The 22,169-nt window shown below is 39.2% G+C and overlaps 1 protein-coding gene across 1 annotated transcript in view; it reads right to left on the bottom strand.

The window, feature by feature from the left end:
• Positions 1–22,169, bottom strand: part of LOC128224859 (sideroflexin-2-like) — a 44,889-nt gene that overhangs the window by 18,743 nt on the left and 3,977 nt on the right. The window contains exons 2-4 of the mRNA XM_052934940.1: positions 19,617–19,778; positions 15,731–15,901; positions 9,716–9,814 (exon numbers count right to left, since the gene is read on the bottom strand). Of these exons, the coding sequence (XP_052790900.1) occupies positions 9,716–9,814; positions 15,731–15,901; positions 19,617–19,778 (432 nt within the window). The remainder of the gene's footprint in view (positions 1–9,715; positions 9,815–15,730; positions 15,902–19,616; positions 19,779–22,169) is intronic.

Below are 22,169 nucleotides of genomic sequence, written 5' to 3'. Positions count from 1 at the left end.
TTTGTGGGTAGATACCAGTGTTTATGTGCTCAGTGAGTCTATTTGTGGGTAGATACAAGTGTTCATGTGCTCAGTGAGTCTATTTGTGGGTAGATACCAGTATTAATGTGCTCAGTGAGTCCTATGAGGGTAGAAACCGGTATTGATGTACTCAGTGAGTCTCTTTGAGGGTAGAAACAGGTATTGATGTACTCAGTGACTCTTTTGAGGGTAGAAACCGGTATTGATGTGCTCAGTGAGTCCTTTGAGGGTAGAAACCGGTATTGATGTGCTCAGTGAGTCTTTTGAGGGTAGAAACCAGTGTTTATGTGCTCAGTGAGTCTCTTTGTGGGTATATACCAGTGTTTATGTGCTCAGTGAGTCTATTTGTGGGTAGAAACCGGTATTGATGTACTCTGAGTGAGTCTCTTTGAGGGTAGGTACCAGTGTTTATGTGCTGAGTGAGTCTCTTTGAGGGTAGAAAGCGGTATTGATGTACTCAGTGAGTCCTTTTGAGGGTAGAAACTGGTATTGATGTACTCAGTGACTTCTTTCAGGTTAGAAACTGGTATTGATGTGCTCAGTGAGTCCTTTGAGGGTAGAAACTGGTATTGATGTGCTCAGTGAGTCCTTTGAGGGTAGAAACCAGTATTGATGTGCTCAGTGAGTCCTTTGAGGGTAGAAACCGGTATTGATGTGCTCAGTGAGTCTCTTTGATGGTAGATACCAGTGTTTATGTGCTCAGTGAGTCAATTTGTGGGTAGATACCAGTGTGTATGTGCTCAGTGGGTCTCTTTGTGGGTAGAAACCAGTGTTTATGTGCTCAGTGAGTCTCTTTGAAGGTAGAAAGCGGTATTGATGCATTCAGTGAGTCCTTTTGAGGGTAGAAACCAGTATTGATGTGCTCAGTGAGTCCTTTGAGGGTAGAAACCGGTATTGATGTACTCAGAGAGTCTCTTTGAGGGTAGAAACCAGTATTGATGTACTCAGTGACTCCTTTGAGGGTAGAAACTGGTATTGATGTGCTCAGTGAGTCCTTTGAGGGTAGAAACCGGTATTGATTACTCAGTGAGTCTCTTTCAGGGTAGAAACCGTTATTGATGTACTCAGTGACTCTCAGGGTAGAAACCTGTATTGATGTGGTCAGTGAGTTCTTTGAGGGTAGAAACAGGTACTGATGTACTCAGTGAGTCCTTTGAGGGTAGAAACCAGTATTGATGTGCTCAGTGAGTCTTTTGAGGGTAGAAACCAGTGTTTATGTGCTCAGTGAGTCTCTTTGTGGGTATATACCAGTGTTTATGTGCTCAGTGAGTCTATTTGTGGGTAGAAACCAGTATTGATGTACTCTGAGTGAGTCTCTTTGAGGGTAGGTACCAGTGTTTATGTGCTGAGTGAGTCTCTTTGAGGGTAGAAAGCGGTATTGATGTACTCAGTGAGTCCTTTTGAGGGTAGAAACTGGTATTGATGTACTCAGTGAGTCTCTTTGAGGGTAGAAACTGGTATTGATGTGCTCAGTGAGTCCTTTGAGGGTAGAAACCAGTATTGATGTGCTCAGTGAGTCCTTTGATGGTAGAAACCGGTATTGATGTACTCAGTGAGTCTCTTTGAGGGTAGATACCAGTGTTTATGTGCTCAGTGAGTCAATTTGTGGGTAGATACCAGTGTGTATGTGGTCAGTGGGTCTCTTTGTGGGTAGAAACCAGTGTTTATGTGCTCAGTGAGTCTCTTTGTGGGTAGATACCAGTGTTTATGTGCTCAGTGAGTCTATTTGTGGGTAGATACCAGTGTTTATGTGCTCCGTGAGTCTATTTGTGGGTAGATACCAGTGTTTATGTGCTCAGTGAGTCTATTTGAGGGTAGATACAAGTGTTCATGTGGTCAGTGAGTCTATTTGTGGGTAGATACCAGTGTTTATGTGCTCAGTGAGTCTCTTTGAGGGTAGAAACCAGTATAGATGTACTCAGTGACTCCTTTGAGGGTAGAAACTGGTATTGATGTGCTCAGTGAGTCCGTTGAGGGTAGAAACCGGTATTGATGTACTCAGTGAGTCTCTTTGAGGGTAGAAACCGTTATTGATGTACTCAGTGACTCCGTTCAGGTTAGAAACCTGTATTGATGTGCTCAGTGAGTTCTTTGAGGGTAGAAACAGGTATTGATGTACTCAGTGAGTCTTTTGAGGGTAGAAACCGGTACTGATGTGCTCAGTGAGTCCTTTGAGGGTCGAAACCTGTGTTGATGTGCTCAGTGAGTCCTTTGAGGGTAAAAACTGGTATTGATGTGCTCAGTGAGTCCTTTGAGGGTAGAAACCGGTATTGATGTGCTCAGTGAGTCCTTTGAGGGTAGAAACCGGTATTGATGTGCTCAGTGAGTCCTTTGAGGGTAGAAACTGGTATTGATGTGCTCAGTGAGTCCTTTGAGGGTAGAAACCGGTATTGATGTGCTCAGTGAGTCTTTTGAGGGTAGAAACCAGTGTTTATGTGCTCAGTGAGTCTCTTTGTGGGTATATACCAGTGTTTATGTGCTCAGTGAGTCTATTTGTGGGTAGAAACCGGTATTGATGTACTCTGAGTGAGTCTCTTTGAGGGTAGGTACCAGTGTTTATGTGCTGAGTGAGTCTCTTTGAGGGTAGAAAGCGGTATTGATGTACTCAGTGAGTCCTTTCGAGGGTAGAAACTGGTATTGATGTACTCAGTGACTTCTTTCAGGTTAGAAACTGGTATTGATGTGCTCAGTGAGTCCTTTGAGGGTAGAAACTGGTATTGATGTGCTCAGTGAGTCCTTTGAGGGTAGAAACCAGTATTGATGTGCTCAGTGAGTCCTTTGAGGGTAGAAACCGGTATTGATGTGCTCAGTGAGTCTCTTTGAGGGTAGATACCAGTGTTTATGTGCTCAGTGAGTCAATTTGTGGGTAGATACCAGTGTGTATGTGGTCAGTGGGTCTCTTTGTGGGTAGAAACGAGTGTTTATGTGCTCAGTGAGTCTCTTTGTGGGTAGATACCAGTGTTTATGTGCTCAGTGAGTCTATTTGTGGGTAGATACCAGTGTTTATGTGCTCCGTGAGTCTATTTGTGGGTAGATACCAGTGTTTATGTGCTCAGTGAGTCTATTTGTGGGTAGATACAAGTGTTCATGTGCTCAGTGAGTCTATTTGTGGGTAGATACCAGTGTTTATGTCCTCAGTGAGTCTCTTTGAGGGTAGAAACCAGTATTGATGTACTCAGTGACTCCTTTGAGGGTAGAAACTGGTATTGATGTGCTCAGTGAGTCCGTTGAGGGTAGAAACCGGTATTGATGTACTCAGTGAGTCTCTTTGAGGGTAGAAACCGTTATTGATGTACTCAGTGACTCCGCTCAGGGTAGAAACCTGTATTGATGTGCTCAGTGTGTTCTTTGAGGGTAGAAACAGGTATTGATGTACTCAATGAGTCCTTTGAGGGTAGAAACCGGTACTGATGTGCTCAGTGAGTCCTTTGAGGGTCGAAACCTGTGTTGATGTGCTCAGTGAGTCTCTTTGAGGGTAGAAACTGGTATTGATGTACTCAGTGAGTCCTTTGAGGGTAGAAACTGGTATTGATTTGCTCAGTGAGTCCTTTGAGGGTAGAAACCAGTATTAATGTGCTCAGTGAGTCCTATGAGGGTAGAAACCGGTATTGATGTACTCAGTGAGTCTCTTTGAGGGTAGATACCAGTGTTTATGTGCTCAGTGAGTCTCTCTGTGGGTAGATACCAGTGTTTATGTGATGAGTGAGTCTCTTTGAGGGTAGAAAGCGGTATTGATGTACTCAGTGAGTCATTTTGAGGGTAGAAACCGGTATTGATGTACTCAGTGAGTCCTCTGAGGGTAGAAACCGGTATTGATGTACTCAGTGAGTCTCTTTGTGGGTAGAAACCAGTGTTTATGTGCTCAGTGAGTCTCTTTGTGGGTAGATACCAGTGTTAATGTGCTCAGTGAGTCAATTTGTGGGTAGATACCAGTGTGTATGTGCTCAGTGGGTCTCTTTGTGGGTAGAAACGAGTGTTTATGTGCTCAGTGAGTCTCTTTGTGGGTAGATACCAGTGTTTATGTGCTCAGTGAGTCTATTTGTGGGTAGATACCAGTGTTTATGTGCTCAGTGAGTCTATTTGTGGGTAGATACCAGTGTTTATGTGCTCAGTGAGTCTATTTGTGGGTAGATACAAGTGTTTATGTGCTCAGTGAGTCTATTTGTGGGTAGATACCAGTGTTTATGTGCTCAGTGAGTCTCTTTGAGGGTAGAAACCAGTATTGATGTGCTCAGTGAGTCCTTTGAGGGTAGAAATTGGTATTGATGTACTCAGTGAGTCTCTTTGATGGTAGAAACCATTATTGATGTACTCAGTGACTCCGTTCAGGGTAGAAACCTGTATTGATGTGGTCAGTGAGTTCTTTGAGGGTAGAAACAGGTATTGATGTACTCAGTGAGTCCTTTGAGGGTAGAAACCGGTATTGATGTACTGATCTCAGTGAGTCTCTTTGAGGGTAGAAACTGGTATTGATGTACTCAGTGACTCCTTTGAGGGTAGAAACCGGTATTGATGTGCTCAGTGAGTCCTTTGAGGGTAGAAACCGGTATTGATGTGCTCAGTGAGTCCTTTGAGGGTAGAAACAGGTATTGATGTACTCAGTGAGTCCTTTGAGGGTAGAAACCGGTATTGATGTACTCAGTGAGTCTCTTTGAGGGTAGAAACCGTTATTGATGTACTCAGTGACTCCGTTCAGGGTAGAAACCTGTATTGATGTGGTCAGTGAGTTCTTTGAGGGTAGAAACAGGTACTGATGTACTCAGTGAGTCCTTTGAGGGTAGAAACCGGTATTGATGTACTGATCTCAGTGAGTCTCTTTGAGGGTAGAAACTGGTATTGATGTACTCAGTGACTCCTTTGAGGGTAGAAACCGGTATTGATGTGCTCAGTGAGTCCTTTGAGGGTAGAAACCGGTATTGATGTGCTCAGTGAGTCCTTTGAGGGTAGAAACAGGTATTGATGTACTCAGTGAGTCCTTTGAGGGTAGAAACCGGTATTGATGTACTCAGTGAGTCTCTTTGAGGGTAGAAACCGTTATTGATGTACTCAGTGACTCCGTTCAGGGTAGAAACCTGTATTGATGTGCTCAGTGAGTCTCTCTGTGGGTAGATACCAGTGTTTATGTGATGAGTGAGTCTCTTTGAGGGTAGAAAGCGGTATTGATGTACTCAGTGAGTCCTTTTGAGGGTAGAAACCGGTATTGATGTACTCAGTGAGTCCTCTGGAGGTAGAAACCGGTATTGATGTACTCAGTGAGTCTCTTTGTGGGTAGAAACCAGTGTTTATGTGCTCAGTGAGTCTCTTTGTGGGTAGATACCAGTGTTTATGTGCTCAGTGAGTCAATTTGTGGGTAGATACCAGTGTGTATGTGCTCAGTGGGTCTCTTTGTGGGTAGAAACGAGTGTTTATGTGCTCAGTGAGTCTCTTTGTGGGTAGATACCAGTGTTTATGTGCTCAGTGAGTCTATTTGTGGGTAGATACCAGTGTTTATGTGCTCCGTGAGTCTATTTGTGGGTAGATACCAGTGTTTATGTGCTCAGTGAGTCTATTTGTGGGTAGATACAAGTGTTTATGTGCTCAGTGAGTCTATTTGTGGGTAGATACCAGTGTTTATGTGCTCAGTGAGTCTCTTTGAGGGTAGAAACCAGTATTGATGTGCTCAGTGAGTCCTTTGAGGGTAGAAACCGGTATTGATGTACTCAGTGAGTCTCTTTGATGGTAGAAACCATTATTGATGTACTCAGTGACTCCGTTCAGGGTAGAAACCTGTATTGATGTGGTCAGTGAGTTCTTTGAGGGTAGAAACAGGTATTGATGTACTCAGTGAGTCCTTTGAGGGTAGAAACCGGTATTGATGTGCTCAGTGAGTCCTTTGAGGGTCGAAACCAGTATTGATGTGCTCAGTGAGTCTCTTTGAGGGTAGAAACTGGTATTGATGTACTCAGTGACTCCTTTGAGGGTAGAAACCGGTATTGATGTGCTCAGTGAGTCCTTTGAGGGTAGAAGCCGGTATTGATGTGCTCAGTGAGTCCTTTGAGGGTAGAAATTGGTGTTTATTTGCTCAGTGAGTCCTTTGAGGGTAGAAACCGGTCTTGATGTGCTCAGTGAGTCCTTTGAGGGTAGAAACCAGTATTGATGTGCTCAGTGAGTCTCTTTGAGGGTAGAAACCAGTTTTATTTTTCCTTCACTGTTATCATTAATAAATGATTGCATAATTATGTAAACTTACATAAAAGTGAAAAATGTTGTGCGCTAGAGCCGACATTGGGAGAGGAAACAGACATATCTATATCCATTTTATGACATCTGGTGTCATTTTGTCCATGTAAAAGTCACTTCCTTTGCCATAATCACCTTATGTATTTCAGGTAACAATTCAAGAACCTTTCAACAGCATCAAAAGCTTTTCTGTTGCTCTAATTAGATATCATACAATAGGAAAGTATAAATCATTTAAATTGTGCCAAGAATACATCAGAATGAAGCTTTTATGCAAATAAATGCAAACATTTTATTAGAAAAATATATGCCTGAAAGGCCATACATGTTTAAGTCATAAAATTGATAGATACTTGGTGGTTGTAATGTTGAGGCAAATCATAATATTTGGAGCATTAGCAATGCCATAGATACAGCTTATTTGACATTCAGACCATCATTTTTGTTTCTTATCTCATAAATGTACAATAAAAAATACACAACATAAAATCAGAGTTAACTCCAGGCTATGATAACACACATTGCAAAGCTATCAATTAGGAGATGGTTCACTTAGTCTAGCATTCTGTAATCATTTCTGGAAATTCTTGGACTTGAGCCTCCATTATTTTGACTCACACAAATCTGAATAATAATATATAATTGTTATATGCTGCTAAAAATAAAATGCTGGAATACAAAAGTACATTTTAGAAATAGCTGAAGTAGTAAAAACTCACTTGGAACAACTTATCTATTATTATGGTTTCGATGTCATTCTGCTAAACATAGAATGCTTTGACACAAAAAATGGCTTAAGACAACATTGAGTTTCAACAAACATGGTTGATCAATTATCGCCATATTGTTTTCAAAGTAAACTAGTTTTCGGACGGAATGAACCGATGAACCGGTTGAAACACTCCAGTAGGGGTTTCGATAGTTTCAAAAACTGGTTTATTAAAAAAAAACATTGTTATTTGTTTACAGAATTGTGAACATGGTCAAAATATCTTCACTGTAGTTTCAAAAATAAGACAGGTGGGACCAAATTTGACCCAAGGGACGTAATTTGCACAATCTTGGTAGAAGACCACTATAAAAATTCTGATGCTGGTAACAAATTATTAAAGCAAGTAGCAGTGTCAGACAAGAAGATTTTTGATAAGTCCACAGAGAACCTCATGGCATAGCGAGTTTTGACCCCAGAGGCATAATTTGATTTTCACAAGCAATTGTGTTAGACACACGCACGACGGACAGCGCACCATCCAAAAAAATATATAACTACTATATATTATGAGGATTTGATAAAAATAGTTATGAAGAGCCTACAGTAAGATTGCCTCAATTTTAATCCAACACAGCATGACTTTCTATCTATGTGTGTGAGTTACAGTCTTGTTTAAATAAGGTGTATTCACTAACCACAAAAAAGATAAGATTAAACAATTACAATGGTTTACATGTAGTTCAATGGAAAAGTCTAATCATTTAATTCATCATTAAGTAAAAATGAAATTCTTCTAGCAGATAAAAAGATATAATATTTCCTTACATATAAATCTATGAAAAAAACAATTATTACCTTAAAAGTGACTAATTTGAAGAATTAAAAATTATAACATATAATCCCTTGTTACTAAAAATAGAACAAGAGCCGTCATAAGACAGCGAGCTCGACTACGCCGCTTTGACTTAGAATACAATAAAGATGTAATAATACCAAGTTTGGTCTCTTTGTCAAACCTAACTAAAATTATTTGATACATAAGGTGACTTTGATGCTGCTCTCCCACCAGCCCACCCAAACAATGACACAAGTCATTCAAATATTAACTTGATTTCCCATTATGAAAATGTGGTTTAGAATATACAAATATGCCTTTCAAAGGAAATTAAAAAAAATCAAATAATAATAATAATAATAATAAAAAAATTCAAGGGCCATAATTTGTATTTAGGCTTAAAATGGAGTTATGTTTCTTGTTGTAAGTTAGTCCCAAATAATTTTGAATTTAATTAAGTGCATTTAATGAATGGTATAGAAGTTTTTTTATTAAAATCCCAACTTGCCCTTAACTTTTACTAGCCTAAACTTTTAACCTAAGTCAATCAGGGACCATAACTTGTATTAAGGATATGGAGTTATGTAACCTCATTGGGTGATGGTCCTAAACAATTGCATGAAGTCAATTGAATGAAGGGTATAGAAGTTATTAAACAATATCCCAACCTGCCCTAAAACTTTAACCTAAGTTCCATAGTCAATCAGGGGCCATAATTTGTATAAAAGAGAATATGGAGTTATCTAACCTCATTATGTGATGACTCTGAGCATCTGTGTGAAGTATTAAGTCAATTGAATAAATGGTATTGGAGTTTTAAGTGAAAATCCCAACTTGCCCTAAAACTTTAACCAGCCCTAAAACTTTAACCTAAGTCAATCAGGGGCCATAACTTGTATTTAGGATAATATGGAGTTATGTAACCTCATTGTGTGATGGTCCTGAACAACTGTGTGAAGTATTAAGTCAATTGAACAAAGGATATAGAAGTTATTAATAAATATTCCAACTTGCCCTAAAACTTTAACCAAAGTTCCAGAGTCAATCAGGGGCCATAATCTGTGTAAAGAATAATATGGAGTTATCTAACCTCATCATGTGATGGCCCTGAACAACTGTGTGAAGTATTAAGTCAATTGAACGTAGGGTATTGGACTTATAAGTGAAAATCCCAACTTGCCCTAAAACTTTAACCAGGCGCCGACATGAGTAGTATAGCCCACCTATTCTTCGAATAGTCAAGCTAAAAACTAAAAGAATAGACAATGCACTGTTCAACAGAAAGGGAGACCATAGAGCAAGATTTGTTGCCCTTGCTTCAAGAGTAAACTTTACATAACTATCAACATATTAACACCAGATTGTTGTTGCTGTTGTTGTTGATCAATAGCGACCCCTTGTTGTATTTTTGTACAAGGTTACCCAAGGAAGCTTCCTGTAAAGTTTCATTGAATTTGGACTGGTAGTTTTAGATATGGGTTTTTTTAAAGCAAAACAGGAAGTTGGCCATTTTGTTGTTGTTGCTGTTGTTGATCAATCGTGACCCCTTGTTGTATTTTTGTAGAGGGTCACCCAAGGAAGCTTCCTGTAAAGTTTCATTGAATTTGGAGTGGTAGTTTCAAAAGAGATGTTTTTTAAAGCAAAACAGGAAGTCAGCCATTTTGTTGTTGTTGCCGTTGTTGTTGTTGATCAGTCATGACCCCTTGTTGTATTTTTTTAGAGGGAAACTCAAGGAAGCTTCCTGTGAAGTTTCATTGAATTTGGCCAGGTAGTTTCAGAGGAGATGTTTCTTAAGCAATTGTTGACGGACGGACTGACAGACAGACGACGGACAAATACTGACAAAGACTGATCACAATAGCTCTCCTTGAGCACTTTATACTCTGGTGAGCTAAAAATTAAGAAGATATATACCCTTATGGCCTTACTGTGGTGTGATGTCTGACTCAGCATTTCTGTTGGTGTAGTTCACAAGAGCGTTAAATGATTGGTTGGCCCACTGCCAGAATATTACCGCCGATGTGGACCTGATGAAAATTTACATGAAAATTTACATGAACTTTTATTATCTAAAGAAATACATGTATACTATATAACCAAAGACAAGTTTTATTATTGACAGAGAGTGAACACTGTCTTGTCGTGAGATGGTACACTGATTGGGAAAATGAGCCGTCATTTTATATTATTGTATTTGATACATTTGTGCATCAGTAAGTGAAGGTAGAGTCCTCAAAACATCAAAATAGGTTAAAGCAACATTTTATAGTCTATTTTTACACTACATTTACAACTAGTCAGCCATTTAATGAGCTTTTTTGTCTGGGCAAACTCCATTCTGAAGAATAAAGAAATAACAAGACCCTTTTATCATAGAACAAAGAGTTTTAACCAAGAATATACAAGACCCTTTCATCATAGAACAAAGACCTTCAACCAAGAATATACAAGACCCTTTCATCAAAGAACGAAGAGATAACAAGAGCTGTCACAGTATGTGACGATTGCCCCCGAATGTGACATTGACCTATGAACAAGGTCAGTACATGAAAAGTTGATCTTGCCTTTACGTGTCAAATACATATGGCAAGTTATTTTAAATTGCCTCTAAACATAAAAAATACCACCCATACTTGACAACTTACACTGTTATGTCCTTATAAACAGCATTCCATTGTGAATAAACACTAAGTGTGACCTTGACCTTAGAGGTAGAGGCAAATCATTTTAAAATGTGTCCATACAAGAGAAAGCTACAGCCCCGACACGACAACCTATACTCTATGCCCTTATATATGCTGCATTCCATTGTGAATAAACACCGAAGTGTGACCTTGACCTTAGAGGTAGGGACACGGTCTTGCATGTGACACGTCATTTTGTTATGTGGAACAAATGTGGCAAGTCATTTTAAAATCTGTCCACACAAGGGAGAGTTACAGACTGGACACGACAACCTATACTCTATGTGGAAAGTTACAGCCCGGACATGACAACCTATACACTATGTCTTATATGCAGCACTCCATTGTGAATAAACACCTAAGTGTGACCTTGACCTAAGAGGTAGGGACCAGGTCTTGCACGCGACAGGTTGTCTTGGTATGTCAACACATGTGGCAAGTCATTTTAAAAACTGTCCATACAAGGGAAAGTTACAGCCCGGACACAACAACCAATACTCTATGTCCTTATATGCAGCACTCCATTGTGAATAAACACTAAGTGTGACCTTGACCTTAGAGTTAGGGACACGGGTATTGCATGCGACACATCGCCTTGGTATGTGGAACACATGTGGCAAGTTATTTTAAAATCTGTCCATACAAGAGAAAGTTACAGCCCGGACACGACAACCTATACTCTATGTCCTTATATGAAGGACTCCATTATGAATAAACACTAAGTGTGACCTTGACCTTAGAGGTTGGGACAGGGGGCTTGCACGCAACACGTCGCCTTCGTATGTGGAACACATGTGGCAAGTTATTTTAAAATCTGTCCATACAAGGGAAAGTTACAGCCCGGACACGACAACCTATACTCTATGTCCTTATATGCAGCACTCCATTGTGAATAAACACTAAGTGTGACCTTGACCTTAGAGCTAGGGACACGGGTCTTGCACGCGACAGGTCGTCTGGGTATGTGGAACACATGTGGTAAGTTATTTTAAAGTCTGTCCATACAAGGGAAAGTTACAGCCCGGACACGAGTAATTCAGCCGGACACACGGACTGACAGACGGACGGTGCGATTTTATTATGCCCACCTTCGGGGGCATAAAAACCAAGAATATACAAGACCCATTCATCATAAATCAAAGTCATAACAACCAAGAATATACAAGACTCTTTAATCATGAAGTAAAGATATAACAACGAAGAATATACAAGATCCTTTAATCATAAAACAAAGATATAACAACGAAAAATATACAAGACCCTTTTCATCATAAAACAAAGATATAACAATGAAAAATATACAAGACCCTTTCATCATAAAACAAAGATATAACAATGAAAAATATACAAGACCCTTTCATCATAAAACAAAGATATAACAATGAAGAATATACAAGACCCTTTCATCTGTTATATAGAACAAAGATATAACAACGAAAAATATACAAGACCCTTTCATCATTAAACAAAGATATAACAATGAAGAAAATACAAGACCCTTTCATCATAAAACAAAGATATAACAACGAAGAATATACAAGACCCTTTCATCTGTTATATAGAACAAAGATATAACAACGAAGAATATACAAGACCCTTTCATCATTAAACAAAGATATAATAATGAAAAATATACAAGACCCTTTCATCTGTTATATAGAACAAAGATATAACAACGAAGAATATACAAGACCCTTTCATCATAAAACAAAGATATAACAATGAAGAATATACAAGACCCTTTCATCATAAAACAAAGATATAACAATGAAAAATATACAAGACCCTTTCATCTGAAACAAAGATATAACAACGAAGAATATACAAGACCCTTTCATCATAAAACAAAGATATAACAATGAAAAATATACAAGACCCTTTCATCTGAAACAAAGATATAACAACGAAGAATATACAAGACCCTTTCATCATAAAACAAAGTCATCACAACGAAGAATATACAAGACCCTTTCATCTGCAACAAAGTCATAACAACGAAGAATATACAAGACCCTTTCATCATAAAACAAAGATATCACAGCCAAAAATATATCAGACCCTTTCATCATAAAACAAAGATATCACAGCCAAGAATATATCAGACCCTTTCATTGTAGAACAAAGATATCACAGCCAAGAATTTATCAGACCATTTCATCATAGAACAAAGATATCACAGCCAAGAATATACAAGACCCTTTCATCGTAGAACAAAGATATCACAGCCAAGAATATATCAGACCCTTTCATCATAGAACAAAGATATCACAGCCAAGAATATACAAGACCCTTTCATCGTAGAACAAAGATATCACAGCCAAGAATATACAAGACCCTTTCATCATAGAACAAAGATATCACAGCCACGAATATATCAGACCCTTTCATTGTAGAACAAAGATATCACAGCCAAGAATATATCAGACCCTTTCATTGTAGAACAAAGATATTACAGCCAAGAATAAATCAGACCCTTTCATTGTAGAACAAAGATATTACAGCCAAGAATATATCAGACCCTTTCATTGTAGAACAAAGATATTACAGCCAAGAATAAATCAGACCCTTTCATTGTAGAACAAAGATATTACAGCCAAGAATAAATCAGACCCTTTCATTGTAGAACAAAGATATTACAGCCAAGAATATATCAGACCCTTTCATTGTAGAACAAAGATATTACAGCCAAGAATAAATCAGACCCTTTCATTGTAGAACAAAGATATTACAGCCAAGAATATATCAGACCCTTTCATTGTAGAACAAAGATATTACAGCCAAGAATAAATCAGACCCTTTCATTATAGAACAAAGATATTACAGCCAAGAATATATCAGACCCTTTCATTGTAGAACAAAGATATTACAGCCAAGAATAAATCAGACCCTTTCATTGTAGAACAAAGATATCACAGCCAAGAATATATCAGACCATTTCATCGTAGAACAAAGATATCACAGCCAAGAATATACAAGACCCTTTCATCGCAGAACAAAGATATCACAGCCAAGAATATATCAGACCCTTTCATCATAGAACAAAGATATCACAGCCAAGAATATATCAGACCCTTTCATTGTAGAACAAAGATATCACAGCCAAGAATATATCAGACCATTTCATCGTAGAACAAAGATATCACAGCCAAGAATATACAAGACCCTTTCATCATAGAACAAAGATATCACAGCCAAGAATTTATCAGACCCTTTCATCATAGAACAAAGATATCACAGCCAAAAATATATCAGACCCTTTCATAAGGGAACAAAGATATCACAACCAAGAATATACCAGACAAGACCCTTTCATCATTTCCTTGATGAAATAAATCTATCTATAAAACAAAGATATCTCCTGGATTTAATCAACAAGAATATATCAGACCCTTTCATCATAAAACAAAGATAGTAACACCAAGAATACACAAGTCCCTTTCATCCTTGACCGAAGATACCACAACCAAGGATATACAATACCTTTTCATCATAAAACAAAGAAATCATAAACAAGAATATTACAGATCTTTTATCATGGACCTAAGATATCATAACCAAGAATACACAAAAGCCTTCCATCATGGGCCAAAGATATCACAATAAAGAATACACAAGACACTTTCATCATAGAACAGTGGCGTAGCTACATATAGGCCTTGTAGGCCCGGGCCTACAACTATTATGGAAAATGATAAATTTGAATAACCCAAAAATGCAACAAAAACTAATAGCTACTGAAACACTTTGAATAACTCAAACATTTGCTTTATTTTAACGAAAGAAAGTTTGCTGTTGTTTTATTAAACTACGTGCAGGGTGAATTGCTTAATTTTATTGTAATCATTGCAATTGTATTGTATAATTGAATGTATGTAATAGGCAAATAAAAGGCTCCAAACTCACACAGAATAATCGGGCCTACAAGCTTTTTAGGCCCTAGCTATGCCCCTGTAGAACAAAGATAGTAACATCAAGACTACACCAAAAATTATGAAAGATTATCAGCTTTTTGCATCAATTTTGAAATTTCAATGTTGAGTTACTATTAATATTAAACTCATATAATTTCATGCTTTATTTCATTGATTTATGCATTATATACCTAGTATATGATTATGAAAAAGAGCCATATATAGTATTAAATAGTTTACATGTACGTGTGGAACAGATAATTGTATACCATTTAAAACTAAAAGTATTCAACAAATTTGATCATTTTTAGTGAAATTTAAGAAATATTTTTTGAAATAAATTATACAGTTAAACACCGCTATTCCGAACATCGTTTATCTGAAATTATCGCCATTTTGAAATCCTTCTTCAGTCCCGAATTTATTCCTTCTTTGTTTACCTAAATTTTTAATCCGAAATTGCTAGTCCGAAATAATCGCTATTCCGAAGCAAAAAAAAATCAGACCCGATTTGTTATTTCACACCTATTTATCAATCTTTATTTTGAACTGGATCATCTCATAGATTTTCACACTATACTGCGAATGCACTCGGGCATCGGCTTGAGGTGACAATGGATCACAATTAGCACTTGTTAAAGAATGACATTGAGCACATGTATGTTACAAACATCGATTTCAGAAAATGAGCGATTCATTTGGGAGATGCAGTGTGTATATAATTGCTGGTTAACACAACCTAAATATAATTAATAAAAGTCATCATCACATCATTCATTAAAAAACAAACCGAACAATACTGAGTAAACATTGTGTAATTTCTGTGCTATTTAAACATGCTTTTTATAAACTGTGCTATGTTCTGAATGCATACATGTGCTGTCATTATATTTTAAATGTTTAATTTTGTTTAAATAAGGTGGTATAATAACAAATGATTTGTCATTTATTAAAAAAAGAATGCAACAAACAGGTATACCAAAGTTCACTCAAACCGAATGTATCGTATTGGTAACATGTAACCGCCATTGCAAATTTAACAACTTAATATTTCATGTTATCTATAATTTGCGAACGCTGTCATTTTCTGTAAATTGTTAATCCAATATACCGCTATTTTGAAATAAATGTGTTGGTCCCTACGATTTCAGATTAACAGTGTTCAACTATAATTAGCTTGTATTAGAACAATCAAAACACAAGTCAACATTCCCCCTTTTTCGTGATAAAAAAAATCAGAATGGGGTAAAAATATACACTACAGTGCTTTGGAAATGGTGCTAATATCCGGTTCTTACTAAAGGGCTATTAGAAAAAAAAACCTGGAATAAATCAACAAATACTCCACCTATAGAAGGCAACCATGCCACTGATGAGGACCATTCCTCCGGGAACGTAGAAAGACATGCGACCAATCACATTCTGCAGCTCACCCGTGTCGGGATGGAAAGCAGAGAGGTACATCTGCTGGGCCTGCCTCACAGACTTTGGGCTGGTTCCACAGGGCTCATCTCCTGACCTTAATTAAAAAAAAATCTAACATGAGTGTTCATAAGTGTCCTTCAAGTAAACTATAAATCTATACATGCATGCATAATACTTGTTCTGCTCAAGAAACCTGCATGCCTACCTGTACTGCTGTAGTAGCCTGCATGCATACTTGTACTGCTGTAGTAGCCTGCATGCCTACCTGCTCCGCTCTAGAAGCCTGCATGCCTACCTGTACTGCTGTAGTAGCCTGCATGCATACCTGTACTGCTGTAGTAGCCTGCATGCATACCTGTCTTCCTTGAGAAGCCTGTATGCCTACCTGTACTGCTTGAGAAGCCTGCATGCCTACCTGCCTTGCTTGAGAAGCCTGCATGCCTACCTGTCCTGCTTGAGAAGCCTGCATACCTACCTGTCTTGCTTGAGAAGCCTGCATGCCTACCTGTCCTGCTTGAGAAGCCTGCATACCTACCTGTCCTGCTTGAGAAGCCTGCATACCTACCTGTCCTGCTTAGGAAGCCTGCATACCTACCTGTCCTGCTTGAGAAGCCTGCATACCTACCTGTCCTGCTTAGGAAGCCTGCATGCCTACCTTTCCTGCTTGAGAAGCCTGCATGCCTACCTGTCCTGCTTAGGAAGCCTGCATACCTACCTGTCCTGCTTGAGAAGCCTGCATGCCTACCTGTCCTGCTTGAGAAGCCTGCATACCTACCTTTCCTGCTTGAGAAGCCTGCATACCTACCTGTCCTGATGAGAAGCCTGCATACCTACCTGTCTTGCTTGAGAAGCCTGCATGCCTACCTGTCCTGCTTGAGAAGCCTGCATACCTACCTTTCCTGCTTGAGAAGCCTGCATGCCTACCTGTCTTCCTTGGGAAGCCTGCACGCCTTCCTGTCCTGCTTGAGAAGCCTGCATTCCTACCGGTCTTCCTTGAGAAGCCTGCATGCCTACCTGTACTGATTGAGAAGCCTGCATACCTACCTGTCTTGCTTGAGAAGCCTGCATGCTTACCTGTTCTGCTCCAGAAGCATGCATCCCTACTTTTCCTGCTTGAGAAGCTTGCATGCCTACATGTCCTGCTTAGGAAGCCTGCATACCTACCTGTCTTCCCTGAGAAGCCTGCATGCCTACCTGTCCTACGTGAGAAGCCTGCATACCTACCTGTCCTGCTTGAAAAGCCTGCAAGCCTACCTGTCATGCTCAAGTAGCCTGCATACCTACCTGTCCTGCTTAGGGAGCCTGCATGCCTACCTGTCTTCCTTGAGAAGCCTGCATGCCTACCTGTCCTACTTGAGAAGCCTGCATACCTACCTGTCCTGCTTGAGAAGCATGCAAGCCTACCTGTTTTGCTCCAGAAGCATGCATGCCTACCTGTACTGCTGAAGTAGTCTGCATGTCAACCTGTCCTGCTGAAGTAGTCTGAGTTTCAACTTGTCCTGCTCTAGAAGCCTGCATACCTACCTGTCCTGCTTGAGAAGCTTGCATGTCTACCTGTCCTGCTTGAGAAACCTACATGCCTACCTGTACTACTTGAGAAGCCTGCATGCCTACTTGTCCTGCTTGAGAAGCCTGCACACCTACCTGTCCTGCTTGAGAAGCCTGCATGCCTACTTGTCCTGCTTGAGAAGCCTGCACACCTACCTGTCCTGCTTGAGAAGCCTGCATGCCTACCTGTCCTGCTCAAGTAGCCTGCATGCCTACCTGTTCTGCTCCAGAAGCATGCATGCCTACCTGTACTGCTTGAGAAACCTGCATGCCTATCTGTCCTGCTTGAGAAGCCTGCATGCCTACCTGTCCTGCTCAAGAAGCCTGCATACCTACCCGTAATGCTTGAAAAGCCTGCATGCCTACCTGTCCTGCTCTAGAAGCCTGCATGCCTACCTTTACTGCTCTACAAGCCTGCATGCCTACCTGTCCTGCTCTAGTAGCCTCATACCTACTTGTCCTGCTTGAGAAGCCTGCATGCCTACCTGTCCTGCTCAAGAAGCCTGCATACCTACCCGTAATGCTTGAAAAACCTGCATACCTACCTGTCCTGCTCCAAAAGCCTGCATGCCTACCTGTCCTGCTTGAGAAGCCTGCATGCCTACCTGTCCTGCTCTAGAAGCCTGCATGCCTACCTGTCCTGCTCTAGAAGCCTGCATGCCTACCTGTCCTGCTCTAGAAGCCTGCATGCCTACCTTTACTGCTCTACAAGCCTGCATGCCTACCTGTCCTGCTCTAGTAGCCTCATACCTACTTGTCCTGCTTGAGAAGCCTGCATGCCTACCAATTCTGCTATAGAAGACTGCATCCCTACCTTTACTGATCTAGAAGACTGCATGCCTACCACTCCTGCTTGAGAGGCCTGCATACATACCTGTCCTGCTTGAGAAGCCTGCATGCCTACCTGTCCTGCTTGAGAAGCCTGCATGCATATCTGTTCTGTTTGAGAAGCCTGCATGCCTACCTGTCCTACTCTAGTAGCCAGTATACCTACCTGTCAACCTTGAGAAGCCTGCATGCCTACCTTTACTGCTCTAGTAGCCGGTATACCTACCTGTCAACCTTGAGAAGCATGCATGCCTACCTGTCCTACTCTAGTAGCCTGCATTGCCTTCGTTTCCTACTCTTAGTAGACTGCATGCCTACCTGTCCTACTCTAGTAGCCTGCATTGCCTACCTGTCCTACTCTTAGTAGAGTGCATTGCCTACCTGTCCTACTCTTAGTAGCCGGTATACCTACCTGTCCTACTCTAGTAGTCTGTATACCTACCTGTCCTACTCTAGTAGCCTGCATACCTACCTGTCCTACTCTAGTAGCCTGCATACCTACCTATCCTACTCTAGTAGCCTGCATACCTACCTGTCCTACCCTAGTAAGTCTGCATGCCTACCTGTCCTACTCTAGTAGTCTGCATACCTACCTGTCCTACTCTTAGTAGACTGCATGCCTATCTGTCCTACTCTTAGTAGACTGCATGCCTACCTGTCCTACTCTTAGTAGCCTGCATACCTACCTGTCCTACTCTTAGTAGCCGGTATACCTACCTGTCCTACTCTAGTAGTCTGTATACCTACCTGTCCTACTCTAGTAGTCTGCATACCTACCTGTCCTACTCTAGTAGTCTGCATACCTACCTGTCCTACTCTAGTAGTCTGCATGCCTACCTGTCCTACTCTAGTAGCCTGTATACCTACCTTTCCTAGCCACTATACCTACCTGTCAACCTTGAGAAGCCTGCATGCCTACCTTTCCTGCTTAAGAAGTCTGCATGCCTACCTTTCCTGCTTAAGAAGTCTGCATGCCTACCTGTCGTGCTCTAGCAGCCTTCATACCAGCCTGTCCTGCTCTCGTAGCCTGCATACCTACCTGTGTCCTGCTCTAGAAGCCTTCATACCTACCTAACCTGCTCTAGTAGCCTGCATGCCTACCTGTCCTGCTCTCGTAGCCTGCATACCTACCTGTGTCCTGCTCTAGAAGCCTTCATACCTACCTAACCTGCTCTAGTAGCCTGCATGCCTACCTGTCCTGCTCTAGAAGCCTGCATGCCTACCTGGCCTGCTTTAGAAGCCTGCATGCCTACTTGTCCTGCTCTAGTAGCCTGCATACCTACCTGTCAACCTTGAGAAGCCTGCATGCCTACCTGTACTGCTTTAGAAGACTGCATGCCTACCTGCCCTGCTCTAGTAGCCTGCATACTTACCTGTCCTGCTCAAGAAGTCTGCATGCCTACCTGTACTGCTCCAAAAGTGTAAGTGCCTACCTGTACTGCTGGAGTAGCGTGCGTGCCTCATACAATCGCGAACTGGAACAAACACTTAGTCGGGGATCTGTGATCCAGGCAAAGTACTTCAATCTTCCAATGAATGTGTTCTGGTCCCATACTGGGGCATCCAGATTGATTCTGTCACTGCTGTCTCCAGACCTTCACACAGAGAAACAATATTTACATTTAGGTTTTCCAATATAACAACAAAATGTAACAAGAGCTGTCGTAAGACAGCGTGCTCGACTACGCTGCTTTGACTTTTAAGTGAATACAATAACGATGTAATATGTGCCTGTCAAAAGCAATAAAACAATCAAATTAAAATGTGAACAAGAATCTTTATGTGACAAAACCAGGATTTTCATGATTGGCAGAAGAGATTCAGTTTCAACTGCTTTCTTCTGGCTTCTAACAGTGACCTTCATCATAAGGGCCCCAAACACAATCCCATGGAAGTCATCCATAAACTCTTTCTATACATATCAAGTTTCATCACAGTATGTCAACCATTACTGAAACAGAAATTTATTTTTAGAAAAAATGACCTCGACCCTAGGGGGCCAAAAGGCAAGTAGTAAAGCTTTCCTTATTCTTCAAATAATCGAGCTGAAAAAGGTTCTGTTAATGATGTCAATAGTAGCCTGAATCTGAATCTAGTGAATCTAAAGGTATCAATTTCAGATGTGCAATTCAGATTTTTTACGGTGTTTTGATAGTATTTATCACATTGCTTTCTGGTTAAAACTGTATAAATCTGGTATAGAAGGTTAATTACTTAATGAATAGTGAAAGACATTATAAAGGTATGAAAAAGTTAAATCTTGTGTGAAATCATGTACATCTTTTAATCTCTAAATACTTTAGTTATGCCGTTGGCCTGTGCCCCAATTCTTTTTTCCCTGTTTGTAGAGGACTTACCTGTAGAACTATATAATGCAAGATAGTATGAATTCCGGTTAAAGTATTGATGATATTGTATTGATTCCGGTTTAAGTATTGATGATATTGTATTGATTATGTTGCTATTTACAAATTGATATGGCCATGTAAGGGAAATAGCCAAAGAAGTCCAAAACCATTTTAACAGTCTTTACTTATATTACAATGCATGGGGCTTAAAAGTTAATACATCAAAGGTAAAAAATAATGTTTTTTTTATAAACAGGGTAGAATATGTCATAATGAGCATTGGACATAATGGCAATAATATCGATGTTGTTGATAATATTAACTATTTAGGTACTGGTACTGTGGTAAATTACACTGGAAGTTTTACATTGAATCAAGAGCATTTGGTTGGAAAAGCCCTTAAGGTTATGAATACTTTATTATATAAATGCAAATAATATCACCTTAAACCTAAAAGATTTTGTCAATTATCTGATTCTTTTGTTTGCTCAATATTGAATAATGCCTGTGAAACTTTAGACCTCTAAAGACCTCTATATATTTATAGATATGTTAGAAATATTAGATACTGGTTTAAAATTTACAACAGTATTAATAACATTATAATGAAGTCTGTGTATAAACAGGCCATTGATGACTGTAATAAGGGTTGTATGAACTGGTTTTCTAATGTTAAAAAACTGTTACCGGGGTATATGATTATGGTTTTGCATAAGTATATAATAACCCAAATATTGTATGTAAAATGTTAATGAATTTAAATGTAAAATTATAGATACATTTAAACAAAGATCGTAATGAAATTTAGTAATAGTTCTCTGTTTTAGATATGTATAGATTTTTTAAAACTTCCTTTGATTATGAAACATATTCATATTAAGTTCCAAAGAATTTATGTTTATACTTATCTATTTAAAATTGAGAGTTTCTGCACACCCATTAAGAATACAAACAGGACGATATACACATAATAATATATCTCATAACGAATGTTATTGTTTATGTTGTTATAGTAGGGACATAGAAGATGAATATCACCTCATATGTATTTGTCTATGTTATCGTCAGTTACGTAAAACTTATATAAAATGATTTTACTGTATTCTAATTTCATTAATTTTTGACATCATGTGATAAAAAGGAATTTATGAATGATTGTAAATATATTAAAGAAGCATTTGTTATATGCAACTCATTCATTAATAATACAACTAAATATAGTAGTAATGAATCATTAGTGGATCATTGAGAAGACATGCCTTAAGTTTCAATGCAATACATGATGTATTTGCGGAGATATTTTTTCTAAAATGTGGTGACAGGCAAAACTTTATCCAGAAATTTGGAAAGTTGGATGTGATATATCATTAAGGGAAAACAATTATACTTTGCATTATATTCAAAACAGAGTTATCTAACCTAATAAATGAAGTAGGTTGGATGGCTGGTAACTTAATATACATATATATAACAATGCAAAACCTTAACACAAGGACACAAACACCATTGCCAGGTTGAGCAGTATAGCTCTCCTTATTCTTCGAATAGTGGAGCTAAAAATAAATTGTGCAAAATGTTGTTTGTTATTTCCTAAAGCAATAAGATTATATAGTTGAAACTGTGTATTATCATGTACTT

This window comes from Mya arenaria, chromosome 17 (genome assembly GCF_026914265.1).
Source record: "Mya arenaria isolate MELC-2E11 chromosome 17, ASM2691426v1".
In the NCBI taxonomy this organism is placed as follows: domain Eukaryota; kingdom Metazoa; phylum Mollusca; class Bivalvia; order Myida; family Myidae; genus Mya; species Mya arenaria.
Note: the sequence above shows the minus strand (reverse complement) of the source record. Positions and strands in the feature narration are given on the sequence as shown.